At 41.2% G+C, this 15,500-nt stretch overlaps 1 protein-coding gene across 2 annotated transcripts in view; it reads right to left on the bottom strand.

Annotated features, from left to right (window-relative positions):
• Positions 1-15,468, bottom strand: part of RTN3 (reticulon 3) — a 30,824-nt gene extending 15,356 nt beyond the window's left edge. The window contains exons 1-2 of one of the 2 annotated variants that reach the window (XM_053448699.1): positions 15,349-15,468; positions 14,314-14,400 (exon numbers count right to left, since the gene is read on the bottom strand). In XM_053448699.1, coding sequence (XP_053304674.1) covers positions 14,314-14,386 — 73 coding nt within the window. In that variant the 5' untranslated portion in view covers positions 14,387-14,400; positions 15,349-15,468. The remainder of the gene's footprint in view (positions 1-14,313; positions 14,401-15,348) is intronic. The other variant, XM_053448700.1, reaches the window with a different exon arrangement.
• Positions 15,469-15,500: the final 32 nt, after the last annotated feature.

Here is a 15,500-nt window from a genome sequence, read left to right as displayed (position 1 = left end):
TCTTGTGTAGCCCTGTCAAAGAGCAACAGATGAAGTTCAAAATAATATTTCTTTAGAAACAGGTTTTGTGTATACACAAGATCTGAAATGCATTTTCTTTTACAGTTTAAGCTCAGTGAAATTGATAATTTAGCATTTCTGTTCAACAGTTCTATCTGCATCAAGAAAAGGAAGTACATTTATTCTGCAAGTCATGTATTTAACTTTAACCCCACTGTATTCTAAATTATAAATTAGCAACACATTTAGCAGAAAAAAATTGTTTATCCGTAATTTTTTTGTGTTTTACTGATGCAATTAACATTTTGAGCAGACACTACTTTTGACTTGTTAATGTCGTAAAAGTGCTAGTCTGTAAACCTGCATGTACACTGTGTGTGAATATGTAGCCTGTGTTCCATTCTAAGATCCTGTAAGTTGTTTTCTGCCTGTTATTACCGCTTAGACCTGCATACATGCACAGAAAAGCATGCCATAACCTATTTTTATACCTTGTTGGAAAGGCCGTGAAAGAGGCATGGTTTGTGTACCCATTTAAAACATTGACTACACATGCTCTACACTGGATATTAGAGCCTTGCGCGGGATGGCTTTTTTAATCCCGCTCCCGCTGATTTTTTGCCCGCTCCTGCAATGTGGGTGTTCACATTTGTGGCCAATCACGCCCACCTCCTTACCTGAACTGCAGAGTTCCCGTGCAGTCCCGCAAGGCTGCCTTCTTGTTGCTCCCTCACAGTGTCTCTTCTCTTGCTCCACCCAGGAACAAGGCGAAGTCACAGGAAGTGACATCACGTGACTCCGTTTTGTTCCTGGGCGGAGCAAGAGGAGACGCTGTAAGGAAGCAGCGAGAAGGCAGCCTTGCGGGACTGCGCGGGATTACCGGGACCCGCAGGAACAGTGCCTGACCGCCCGCTCCCGCCCGCAGTACCAGCAAGACCGCTCGCAAGTTTTTTGGCACCCGCGGGACCCGCCTCCCAACGCAGTCCTCTACTGGATATGATGGATTTCTAAAAGCCATTAGTCCTCAACCACAAAGCAACTGAAGTTGTAATGTGTTATCTCCATTTTTTTTCAATCTCTACAAACTGGTAATTCCTTTTAAGGCATACTTATGAATACATCAATGTAGGGCTGCAACTAACGATTATTTTAATAATCGATTAGTTGGCCGATTATTTTTTCGATTAATCGATTAATCGGATAAAAAAAATGAATGTAAATTTTTCATTTATTTAAAATAATTTACTAAACAAATGATGTTAAATACAAACAGCAGAATAACTTTGATAATACATTTCTTGTCTTTATTTCCCAACCAGCCCCCCAATATATGCACATTTGAGCCCAGGCTTGCTACGCTGCCTCCCAGACATGCCATGCTGCCCCCCCACATATACCACACCACGCTGCCTCCCACATCTGCGACTCCACGCTGCCTCCCACATCTGCCACGCCACATCTGCCACTCCACTCTACCCCCCACATGCCACTGTGCCTGATACGCCTTATACCCCCTGAAACACCACTCCATCCTCCCCAGACATGCCACCCTGCCCTCCCCACATATGCCACGCCATGCTGCCTCCCACATCTGCCACTCCACGCTGCCTCCCACATCTGCCACTCCACGCTGCCTCCCACATCTGCCACTCCACGCTGCCTCCCACATCTGCCACTGTGCCTGATGCGCCTTATATCCCCTGATACCCCACTCCATCCTGCCCAGACATGCCACCCTGCCTCCCAGACATGCCACTTCTCTACCCCCAGATATGCCACTCTACCCCCAGATATGCCTTATACACCCTGATACACCACTCCGTCCTCCCCAGACATGCCACACTGCCCTCCCCACATATGCCTTATATACTGTATATGCCTTATACCCCCAGATATGTCACTTCACTGCCCCCAGGATTTAGATTCCCCTAAATTAACCCTAAACTCCCCATTAACCATAACTGCCCCTAAATTAACCCTCAACACCCCCTTAACCACAGCATCCCCTAAATTAACCCTAAAGACCCCATCAACCACAGCATCCCCTAAATTAACCCTAAACACAGCATTAACCACAACTGCCTCAAATTAACCCCAAACACCCCATTAACCACAGCTGCTCCTAAATTAACCCTAAACACCCTATTAACATAACTGCCCCTAAATTAACCCTAAACACCCAATTAACCATAACTGCCCCTAAATAAACCCTAAACACCCCACTAACCATAACTGCCCCTAAATTAACCCCCACCTCCCCTAACTTTCAGTAGCCCAAATATATATATATATATATTACATACATATATACACATATATATATATATACACACACACACACACACACACATATACTTACAGTTAGATGAGTGTCACAGCCATGTGGTTCTGGCCTGGAGAAGGAAGGGGCGGGGCCAGTTGTCACAGTGATTACAGGGAGGGGGAGTAAGTAGGAGCTGCTGCTGTGAGACGGTGAGTCAGACTAAACTATTATATAATGAGGGGGATTTTTCAGAGCGTTTGCTCTGAAAAAACCCTCATTTTATAATCGATAATAATCGATTCAACTAATCGATAATGAAATTCGTTGCCAACGAATTTCATTATCGATTATTATCGATTTTATCGATTAGTTGTTGCAGCCCTACATCAATGTCCCACACCGGTATACAGTTCCATAATCGAAAACATGCACTAATCACTCAAAATGTAATGTAATGTACTGTTTTGATGTGACATCTCACCCAATATGTGTTAAAAAAAAATAACAGCACAGTCTACCCAACAATTTCCCATCTCGTCTTTAACAGCACGCACAACACCTGATTCACACACTATGTGCCAAGTTGCCAGTAGCTTGACATGGACCAGTTGTCAGGACTGCTGTGGCAAACGTGAAACAGTTGGTGGTTTTCTCTAGAGAGAAGATTTATTTTAACAAACACCAACACCTAACCAATTAAAATGAATGAGTAATAGGACACATCAGCTGCTAAGACAGCATTTCACAAATTCAATTTCCCTTAATATCTCCTTTTTTTTTTAAATAAAGTTTGCACCTGTAAACACAAAATATATTACAAAACATGTAGATGCATGCACAAATTGCCAAGGATAAAAAAAAGAAGCAGCACAGAGGGTAGGTGCACACATGCTGATAAACATATATTTCCACACATGTACGGACAGGAAAAACAGGTGAATGGAGAAGATATAGCAGTGTATTTCTGCTGCACAGGCAGAGCAGATGTTTTGTTTGTGACTGAGGCATGCTAGGTTGCGTCAACAGCATGTAGGTGGGATTCTTGTGTACATGACAAAGAAGGATGCAACATCTACAGTACATGCCAATGACCATGCCTAAAGATGATTCATCAGGAACTTTGCAAGTCATCAATGTGAGAATCATGCACTGTGTACAGGACATGCTATTGTTTGTCAACTGTGCACAGGGAAGGGCTCCTCCTTTACCTTTGAGGCTTGGTATTTCATCTTCAGAGTCTATGTTCTCAAGTACTTCCTTTTGGACTGAACAATCTATTGGCATTAAAGCCTCCATGCTGCTAAACTGTGACAGTGGACACAATATTTCTGGAGAGGATTCTGTGCTTTCTGGGTCCTCGTGCTCCCCACATGCCAATGCTTTGAGTGCTTCAATGGTGAGATTTTCCTGCACTTGGTCTAAGCACTCTTCTTGTGGAAGATGACCAACTGATGCTAATTCCACAGGAGAATAAGACTCTGCTAAGTCCACAAAACCTTCACTGTGAGTAAAGTCTGGAATCTGTGAAGCAGTTTTAGAGAAATCTGCTTTGATAGTGCTACCACGATATGAAAACAGATGTTCTGCATTGTTGACAGGATGCTCATTCTCTGCCATGCCTTCACTCTTCCTCTCTGCTGCACAAACTCCAAATTTATCGGTTTGAGGCTCACTAAGCTCAACCCAGCCATCTCCACTGTGCTCTACTCTCTCTGTAGCCAAATTCTTAGATCGCCAACCAGCATCTATAACCGTGTCGTCAGATTCTCCAGAGCTATCTGCCTCGTCTTCTTCATCTGGCCATCGTATTTCACAAGACGGATTGTGTATTTTTGCTGGGGATGGTTCTCCACACAATATCTTAGATGAAAATAAACACTTGAAACCTGATACAGGGTCAATATCGTCTTCAATAACATGCAACAAGTCCACATTATCTCTTTTGGCTTCAACCGTAGATGAGATGTGATGAGAAACAAATTCAGTTGGGGAAATTTCAGCTTTTAAATCTTGCCTGACACATAAATCTTCAGCGTTGGTGGCTCTTTTCATATCATGCAAGGAATCCGACTTGAATAATAGATTTTCCCCATGATCTGAAAAGCACGGATTTTGGTAATCAACACCAGAGTCTGGATTTTCTTTTGAGCATTGATCCATGGTTTGCATGTTCAAACTTAGAGGGGAAAACTCAGAGACGTTGTCACTGTCTTTGAACTCAAAACCTTGGCTGTTGGCAATCATCTCAAAAGGGGACCCAGGTGAATCAAGAATGGAGTGTTGGGGGTGGAGCTCTGGAGAGAAGGTGTCAAAGAAGAGTCTGTGAAGACTTTGTCTTAATACGCAGCCTTCGAAAGACAGGACAAAGCCTTTTACATGTACGACTTATAACTTACGAAAACACAAGTCAGAAGGTATCCATTTTTAAGCAGTGATATCACCGACGTAGAAAGAAGAAACAAAGTTCTGAGCTGCCAATAAAATAATGGTGACCTTAGTGCTAGACTTATTCCCAAATTTGACAACTAAATTAACTTAATGGAACATAAGAAATTGCCTGACAACATCATCTGCATGAATAGCCAGCAGGCAGCTGCAGCAGAATCTTTAACTGATGTCACTTGGCATCTAGAAAATGGGTGAACTACAATGTAGAGCAACAATATTTTTTTTGAGGGGAAAGATTACCTCACTGTCAAGATAGCACCAGATTTACATGAAATATAATAGTGTCTATATATACCGTACTGGCTCGGATATAGGCTGCCCCCGTATATAGGCCGCACCCTAAAAGTTTGGTGCTTTTTTTAAAGAAAACGTTTTTTTCTTTAAAAAAAACACCAAAAAAACATGCTGCCACTCTGCCCCCCCCGAGATATGCTGCCACTGTCCTCCTCCCCCGAGATATGCTGCCACTGTCCTCCTCCCCCCGAGATATGCTGCCACTCCCCCCCCCCCGAGATATGCTGCCACTGTCCTCCTCCCCCCCCCCGAGATATGCTGCCACTCTGCCCCCCCCGACTTAACGGAGTCCCGGATGTCTTGCGGGGCCGGCGAGGGGCATCTACGCAATACGCGTATACAACCGGAAGTTGTATACGCGTATTGCTTAGATGTCCCCCGCCGGCCCCGCAAGACACCCGGGAGTCTGCTCCGGTAAGTCTTGGGGGCAGAGGTAAAACACATCGTGCGGACGGTCACCGGCTGCGGCGATGCGGGTAAACAATCCGGAGGCTGTTTACCCGCATCGCCGCAGACGGTGACCGTCCGCACGATGCGCTTAGACAACCTCCCGTGCTGGCAGCCCCCCCCCCGTGGAAAGTGCTGGCAGGGGAGGCTGTCTGAGCGTATCGGAAAGTAGGATACAGGTCCCCTGCACCGCTGCGGGGGATCTGTATCCTAACCCCGCAGCCTGTCGGGCTCTAGACCCCGAATATAGGCCGCATCCCCACTTTAAAGACTTAAAGTGGGGGACAAAAGTGCGGCCTATATTCGAGCCAATACGGTACATTTTAAGCAAGCTGTGCTTACATACAAATGGTTAAACATATACAACATTATTACATCATAACTTCTACATTATTAAGGTATTGTATAGCTCTTTGACACCAAAGGAAATGTAAAAATACATCTATACATTAAAAAAATATGACAGCATCAATGGTCATGGAGCATAGGAATGAACCACTAATGAATCATCCATGATGTAGTTGAATAGAAACACACATGCATTCAAGGCAGCACAAGACCAACATAAGCATGCAATGCCATCAAGGTGAAGATAGCAAAATTAGAGCAAGGAGTATGTGTGGGTAAAAAGGAAGTAAAGTGTGCTAAAAGAAAGAAGCAAAAGCTTACAATACAAATTGTGCACTGCATTTTCTGGTAAATCTGGAAACTGCAGATATAATACATCTCTATATACACACACACACTAGGAAGAGTAGATAATTATATGTGTTAAGTTAGTAATTTTTCTGCCAATAACCTTTTCTTGTAATATGATTTCTATTTCAGAAGTAAAAAGTGCATTCAAATCCAACACTTAGGACCCTATTGCGCAAGGCGGAAGGATGGAGAAGACAGAGGAGCAAAGGGAATGATTTCACTTCAAAGCATAATCAGCTCCATAGAATGAAGGACCCCAGACACACTGCTGCCAACCATCATTGTAAACACGCCATATCATGTATTATCACCTCAATATAGCATAGAAAATCTTTACATAAAGTTTCATATTGCGCAGAAGGTTACAAATATCGGGTAGTCACACCAGGTGAAAAAAATATCTTCTCAGATCAACCCTTCCACTGGCAGCAGAACAGCGCAATATACCTGTCATCATAAGACTAACATTAACTAAATCTCAAATAGTCTGTTGAATCTTGACTTAACTGTATGGCAATTGATCAAGGCTGGCAACATAAAAAATATATATACCGTATTGGCCTGAATATAGGCTGCACCCCCCTACGCTTTAGGTATTTAAAGTGGGGGTGTGGCCTATATTTGGGGTTTAGCGCAGGGATGCGGAGTTCGTATTGCCCTATGCCCGGGACATGCAGTTCCGAGCGTGTTTTTTTTTTCCAGCTGCCTGAATTTCCGCTGGGGCTTCTATGGTGGAGCACCGGCATGACATAACCTTCCGGTTCTACACCATAGAAGACCCCGTGGAAGTGGGATATATTCACGTATAAGACAACCCCCGCTGCTGGCACTTCCGACACTGGGGGTGGCACGTCTAGGAAGCAGAGTGGCACTTCTAGGGGGGGATAAAGCATATCCGGGGGGGGGGGCAGGTGGGCATTAATCATATCTGGGGGGGTCAGAGTGGCATATGTGTAAGTAAGGTGCATTATGAATTAAGGGGGGCTTAAAATGGCTATTGGTTTTCTGTTTGTATATAACAAAATATGCTGACAAACTGATAGATACCCAACATGTTAAAATACATGTATTCCTGTTTATTAGATAAAATCCTGTTTTACCATTCCACTAATGTGTATTTTTTCTTTAACCCCTTAAGGACAATAGGGGTTTTTACTCGTAGTATATTGCGGGACAATGGCTCTTTTAACGTTTTTCAGTGTTACTGTTTAGCTGTGATTTTCTTCTTTCTCATTTTGTGCTCCCACACGTATTATATATTGTTTTTTTCAGGACAAACAGGGCTTTCTTTAGATACCATTCATTTTATCATATCATCTAATTTACTATAAAAAAAATGATAAAATATGGAGATTTTTTGTTAAAAAATTACTTTTTCTCACTTTTTAAACAGAAAACTTTTACTCATCTGCAAAAACTAATGAAAAAACCTGCTAAATAGATTCTACTATTTGTCCTGAGTTTAGAAATACCCAATGTTTTTATGTTTTTTTGCTTTTTTCTGCACATTATGGGGCAATATGTACAGGTAGCGTTTTGCCATTTCAAAACCTTTTTTTCCAAATCTGGTAGTTCTTCCCCCCATGTGCCATTTCGGGTATCTTTGAAGCCAGCCAATGCAATTTACCCCATCAAATCATATATTTTTTGATACTAGACACCCTATGGGCATTTGTACTCTTTCCATGCTGGAATTTTTGTAAAGATAAAGAATTTTAGGACTTGCTTATTAAAAACTTTTTTATTTTTTTTTTGGTGACAGTGGGAATTTTTACATGTTACCATATTTTTTTAATTTTTTTTTAAACATTTTTGACCAATTTTTTTTTTTTTTTTTTTAATACCAGTCACTCTCATTAGTGAGCTGGGCTCCATTGACCTTGCATGGTTGGATGCAGTACCTGCATTCAACCTGCAGGAGGAGCTCGAGAGTTCTCAAGAGGGTCTGGATAGACCCTCTGTGAACTCAGATCTATTGTTAATGCCATCCTGTGAATGACGGCAACGTCATTCACAGGATGGCACTTGTGGTTGCTCCTCGGAGCAATCACAAGGCGATCGGGGGTCGGGGGGGTTGAGTTGCTACATGCCTCGATACTGAGGCATGTCAGCAACACAGTTTATGCTTAGGAAGCGATTCCGATCGCTTCCTAAGCAGTTTTAGCCGGGCGCCGCCGCGATCTTTGATGATCGGTGTGGCGGCGGCCATTTTTCTTCCGGGGAGGGCTGCCCTCCCCGGATCCACGGTCAGCCTCACTTGTGAGGCTTCCGTGGACGCTGCAAAGCCGCCGATGCAGCTATTTAACGGCAGCCCGTACATGTACGGGCATTGTCGTTAACACGTTGCACGGCAACCCCGTACATGTACGGGGATTGTCGTTAAGGGGTTAAAAATATTTGTTCTCTTTAAAATAGCACCAAACTTTAAGGGTACGGCCTATAATTGGGTGCGGCATATATACGAGCCAAGCCCGCAACCATATATTTTCATAGGAAAGTAAAATCTTACAATATTATATGTCACATAACGTTAAAGGCTGTGGTATATGTGTTGTGGAAGTTGAAGAATTTTGCTGATTCTGGATGTCAGCACAATGATCTCTACCTCATTGCTTATTCTGCTGATAGCAGATAAGATAACACTACAATCACCTGTCTACCTCATTTCTTAGTTTACTTATGTCTTGTTTGTGTCTTGGAAGAATATGTACGTATGGTATGTTTTCGTGTGCCTTGTTGCAAAAGAATCAGAGTCCACCACGACAAAGGACAAGTTGTCCCTTTCTTGACCTTCTGCAAGTAAAGATTTCACATGTCTGGAGGGGCTATTTTTTCTTCACCTCTTTAAACCGTGCGTGTCAGCAAATCAAAGTAAATATACCAACAGATAGCTAGGCAATATGCTAATAACTGTTTGCGCTTCTTTGCCTATATATTGTTAGAAAATTAAGGAGGGAAAGAGAAGTCTGCGAACCGGACTCTCCCCTGTGCGTACTTGAATAAAGAAGCTCTTGCTTACTCAACTCATTGAAGTGGTGTCGTCAGATTTCTTGCCGACATTCACAGTGTTTATTTGCCAGATGAAAATGGATTATACAGCACCCAGACATAGTAGCAATGATGTAATGCTACACAAGGATATAAAGACAGGTAAGCAAGTATTCTACACCTCGCAGCAAGGTAGAGGGCTAGGCTGGATGTTACCTCGGCTAGAAAGTAAAATGGCCTCCCGAGTCAGTTTGTGGTGAAAAATACATCAATGACTACAGAATATTACATGTTATTTGAGCTCAATGAAGCCTTAGAGGGGAAGTTTACTGTCCCGACAGCCCCACAAAATAAGACACATTAAAGCTTTTGGTTAAAACCTACAATCAGTGACTTTTGAGAGGCGAGAGAGGGGGTAGAAGAGAAAAATCATAGTGATATATTATTTACATATGTTTTGCCCTCTTTATTTATGGAACTATTACAATTTGAGTATAATAGAAACGTGTTTAATGTTTGTTGTTAATGTATTCTGTACTGTTGGTCCCTGGCCCATAGCGTTAACCAGGCCGCATAGGAGCTGACTGGCGGTAAGTTTATCACATACTTGGCTAAACACAATGGTTGGATGGTTTTCTGCAGACTCGTATGGGGGAACATCACAAAAAATGTTCTGCAAGCAGCTACTCTATGCAATACAGGGACGTCCCAGCCATCAAATGCACTTTAATGTACATGATAACCCCACGGCCGCTTTAAATGCTCAATTTTGCAAATCCCCTCCATTTGCCCCATTTCCCTCTGACTCTCAGAGTACTTTGCAAGTAATATAAATTTTTTCGAGGGGAATGTCAAGACAAATTAGGCTGTCCCTTTAAAGTGCATTTTATAGCTGGAGCGTCCGTTTAACTATTTTTGCTTGTGTGCAGACCTCGTGAGCAACTCAAGAATGTCTTAAAACCACAAGGAAACACTGACAAGAAAGTGTTTCTTTGACAAAAATAAATAAATCTGATACTGGCAGGAGAGTATTGCGGTAAAGCATGACGGTTCTGTATAAAAGGGTGATTGTGGTGCAAGTCATGAGAAGTGATCCTACAATTCTAGTAGTAGGGAGTATAGGGCGTGCAAATTAACAGGTGCTATGTTCAAATTGTACCCGTTTATCAGTTTCTTACATATACAAGTACTGTAGTGTTAAATGCATAATACTATAAAAAGTGTAATTACCACATTTAAAATGGCGAAAAAAACCGTAAAAATGACATATGTCATTTACATAAATGTTTGTCTTTCAAACTTTTTGTGCCCTGCAGTCTATGCCAAAGTTTACAGCTGTCCGGCTGGACTTATTGCAGCTTCATTGCACAACAGCATGTTGACAGCTACTACCGAGTGAAAATGCACTCGAAGTGGGCAGGAGCTTTCTTCTCTTTGCTTCTCTTTCATTGATATAATTTGAAGCAATAAAGATGCTCTAGTGCAGCGGCAGCCAATAAGAAACCCTTTTGGTGGTTCATATATAAATTCTAGCAAACTAGAGCTCCAAGGCTTGTGTCTACAAGTGCACATGGAACACTGTTTCTTTCCAGGTACTGCCTGCCTGATTAACGGTGGTTAAAGCGAACCCATTTTGGCAGACTGATCTGAAACATGAAGAGGATCGTGGGCACGGTAAAGGCAAGCCATGTATTTTTCACCTAATGTTTTCACTGGATTCACACTTGAATTATGTGCTTTGCCCAAGAACAGAAGCCTGTTATGCCACTACTTTCTGCATCCTGATGAAGATCCTATCTGTGTGTGGGTTGAAATACCGGTGAGCAACTTCTGACAAATGTATTTAATTGTGCTTTCATAAGAGCATGAAGAGGCCTTTGCCTGTTTTGTCGTCCAAAAACAGAGGAGACAGCTGGAGCAGTGAACAGCTGAACCACAAAGTCAAACAATGTTAAACGTATGCCTGTCTGTTATAAATATGTTACTGTAAATCCTAAAACATCCTTTAGTAGAACACAAAACATATTCTGCAGAGTATAAACCTTTTCCTTTCACTATAATGATAACACCGCAAATGACATGTAAGACCTTTCCTTGTGGAATACATCATCACCCTAAAATTGTGTTAATTGTGTTTAACCCCTTCACAACGACATCACTTAGCTCACTTTATTGTTTTTTTTTTTTATTTATTGTATTTTAGTGATTTTTTCTTTGTTAAAAAAAAAAAAAAAAAAAAAACCTGGTTTCTCACTCTCCTCCCCGTGCCGATCACGCTGTGATCTCTATGCAAGTCCCCACAGACTTGCATAGGAATTACAGTGTCTGGTCAGTGCCTCATCAGTGCGATCTGATATCCCAGCCGGGTCTAGACAGACCCTGCAGGGCATATCCTGTCCTCCCATGACCTTCCGGGTGACATCAGCACGATTGGGAATTCAAAACGAACAGTTTATTGTAGTTTGCGCCAGCAGCTGTTACAGGAGATCGGGCAGCAGAAAGCCAGTGATGCTGCCTTCTGCTGACAGGGGGGAGTCCGGGCTGTCAAGAAGGTCAGGACATACCCGTATGTCAGTATGAGTTTCTTGAGATGCGTTTTATGAACGTACCGGTACGTCTATAGGGCACTGAAGGGGATAATTTCCATGAGTGGCAGCATAATATCATAAGACATAAAATATCCTATATATGATCCTTATACATTTCACAAAATGGCAGCTGCACTTTGATGTATGCATAACAAAATAATTGAGTAATCAAACTGAGTGCATAAATACTTCAATGTTTGCTGAAACTGTACCACATTTTGAGGTCAGCAAACCATCCACAGCTTACTAATGAAAGTCAATAAAGGAAAGGATTTCACTGTACAAGCAGGACTTCATTTGCACTGCCATAAAGAAACCAGCTTAGTGTGGTGCTTGAGCAGGCAAATGATCCAAAATGTAACATAACTGACAACAATGACAACCTTGAGCTCTGCGGGTAAAAGAAAGGTTTCTTGGAGCAACCGAATGACATGTAAGGAAGAAGTTGCAAAAGGATGCCTGGAGATACGTATGAAGAAACAATCACACGCAGGGTCAAATTAGACTACAGGCAACACAATTTGAGAGGAAGCAATATGAAAATATTACAGATGAGAATCTCTCAGCATAGCCTCTCAAAAATTGTTTTAAAACAAAAAACACTACCTTGTGGTCCTATCTGGTATTAATGGCACCTGTAATATTTTTATTGCAAACCACAAGCAATTTGTTTTCAATATGTTCCAAAACACGGGCATTCAGATCCAAAATGAGATACCCAGATGGGCAGGGGACCCTCAACCCTGCTTGCCAGCCAAATGATTTTGTGTTAAGCCCCTGTATAGAGGTTACTAGCCAGACAGACAAGTCTGGGAACAAGTTTGATGTTTAGGAGACTAAATGAGGTACACCCATACACTTGAATATAAGATGACAAAACAGGTTATGAGCCAGATATTAAAGTCTAGTAGCCTTGGATACCTATAGATAATAGTATAATCACATCATCCTTAACACTATCATTGGATTTTGTGTGGTAATACACTGATGTCTTGCAAGGAAGTCCATTGAAAATAACGCAAAATGTCCAAAGGACGCAATTACAACCATGATATTTTGAGTCTCTCTTGCGAACACAGTGCAGACATTTTCATTATAAATGGGCAGGCCAAAGGGGATGAATGGTTCTTATCTGCCATCAGATGTTCCACCTTTCTAGAACAAGTAGTAGCAACAATTTTTCAGCATGATAAACTGACAAACATCCTAGTTTTTAAATCTAGGTAAAGCACGCACACGGCAATTAAAGAAAGCTTTACTTTACAATGGGCTGAAACATCTTTAAAATTAATATGTTGGACACACAGAAAACTAGGGTGGTTTTGTATGAAGAGCAATTCTGGAGCATAGTGGTAAAAATAGTAGTTATCAGTAGGAACTTCTCGCTGATTGCTACACTGACTGCACCACAATTGTTTTTCGTACACAAGTCCTACAAAATGTAATCAAATTAAGCCGTTATTCAAAAATACTGAAATGTCTTAATGCTTGATATTGTTGTTTTTACTTTCTGTGCAGTTGAGGGATTCTGTTATTTAGAAGTTCAATGATGTCCTCCTACGTGGTTATCATTATATGTGGTAGTGCAAGGAGCTTATTACACCCATGTGGTCCTTGATGTTCCATGTCTTATTAAGTATACAGCCATTAATTAAGAATGTGAAATATTTGAGGTTTCAGGGTAGACGGGGGGGGCATCTGTGAATTAAGTGTTTGAACTGTATTATATAGACACATGGGATCATAGAATTTGACAGCAGTTAAGAACCATTCTGCTCATTTTTTTCTGATGCAAGGGGTTTAAACCCCTATCAGTCTTTGGTCAGGTCCCATGGGGACCTCACACATAACATTAAATTATAGAGCGGCAGCAGACTCCATAGTGGGGGGGGGGTGTTGAAAATTACAATTTTCCAAATGTAACACACACGTTTATACAAAAAGAGTCCTGCTCTCATGAGTCTTCATTCTATAGTGGCAATCCCACCCCAGCTCTTAATGTAGCTTTTTAAAAGACTCATTACTTAAGTGACATATTTTGCATATTTGCTTTAGCTCTACATTTTGCATGAGTAATGTGTGGATATACATCAGATTTTAACTGTAAGACTGCCTGTTACATAGAAGCAAACAATTTGATGAGGCATAAGAATCATATTGCCTGTCTATATCATTATATTACGTCTCTGGTGTGCCAGCCCCTGCCCATTTGAATTCCAGGTGTATTTATGTATTAACTTGTTAAGGATTTAGTTAACCCATAAAACATTTTAGAAGCTTCCTATTTTAGGAGAGGGATACATGCACAGGGCCCTTAAGAAAGCAGCACAGTAAGCTTGGAACAAACGGTTATATAAAGGCTGGCTACATTCATCCAGCAAAAGAAAAAATATATATATTTTTTAAATAAATAATGTAGGTATTGTTTAGCTACTTATATGCAAGCAGACATATCTGCAACCCACAGTATGCACATTTGTTGTTCATGGTCACACCTTAAATTCCATAAAGTAACTGATAATGTCAACTAAGCACTGTGTTATCTATAGAGAAAATTTAGACATGACGTACAACATGTAGGATTACCTGCACAGCAGCCTCCCTTCTCTCCAACAGACGAAGATATATGGGTAGACTGATATCCGGTGGTCTCTGCCATTTTGCAGTTAATCACTGTATATAGACAACAGAATACACAAGTATAAGCGTGTGCTCATGTATTCATAGAAAAATATGCAGATTCTGTCAACAAGGTATATAAGAAGCAAAAGCTTGAGTAGATGCGACCATAAAAGAATGAGTAAGTGTAAATCAGTTATTAAATATATCTATATATATTTACATAAACGAGTTAAAGGTATAAGCGTAATTTGGTAAACATGACAAAAACCTCCACTATGCATTCACTGAAGTGCCAGTGGCTCTGTCAACGAGGTTTAAATACATGCTTGCCTATAGCCTAACTAAATTAACAAATCAGCCAATGGAATTCACACAACTTGATTAAAAATAAAAAATAACATATTGGAGAAATGAGACTTCAGAACATAATACGGGTTTATGGTACAATCACATTAAATCTATGAATAGAATTACTTTAATTTAAACGAGCAATATGCATTTACACATGTAAGCACATTAAAAGACAAATAAAGCATTACCAGTTTAAATGAAAGAAAAAAAAACAGGGCTTTGATCCAATTCTCTAAGGACACCGCATCCTAAGCCACCATTTTATGGGTTAAATTCTTTGTTACAAGACAAGAGAGGCTGCCTCGCATACTGTCCTCTCCATAGGTATATGGAACACAACTATGGGTAACGTAGAAAACCAGACTACTGAAAATACCGTAATTATCTGAAGATTTCTTATCGCTACCTGCTAATTTTTGTATACATAAAAAGTACCAGTATATTCTGTCCTAAACACACTACATTTTGCCCACTCTCATATACCGCATTGAACGTAATGTACTAATTACTAGCCGTATATATTGCTTACACGTGTTGTATGCATGGAAAAAAATGACTATTTGCACACAAACACGATTTTCTACCAATGTATATCCATATAATATATAGAGACATATTCTGCGAATAAGATATAAGAAAAATAAATATATATACGTGCGTCTCTCCGTCCTTCCCCTGTCACCGAACAACCGAGCACGACACCGACCCAATGACGCAGCGATAGGGGGGCAACGCCTGCGGAGGGAGGGACTTAGAGCAAGGCGTGGTTTACAGGATAGTGGGTGAAGCAAAGCTTTGCA

This window comes from Spea bombifrons, chromosome 10 (assembly GCF_027358695.1).
Source record: "Spea bombifrons isolate aSpeBom1 chromosome 10, aSpeBom1.2.pri, whole genome shotgun sequence".
NCBI classification, from domain to species: domain Eukaryota; kingdom Metazoa; phylum Chordata; class Amphibia; order Anura; family Pelobatidae; genus Spea; species Spea bombifrons.
This window is presented reverse-complemented; position numbering and strand designations above follow the sequence as displayed.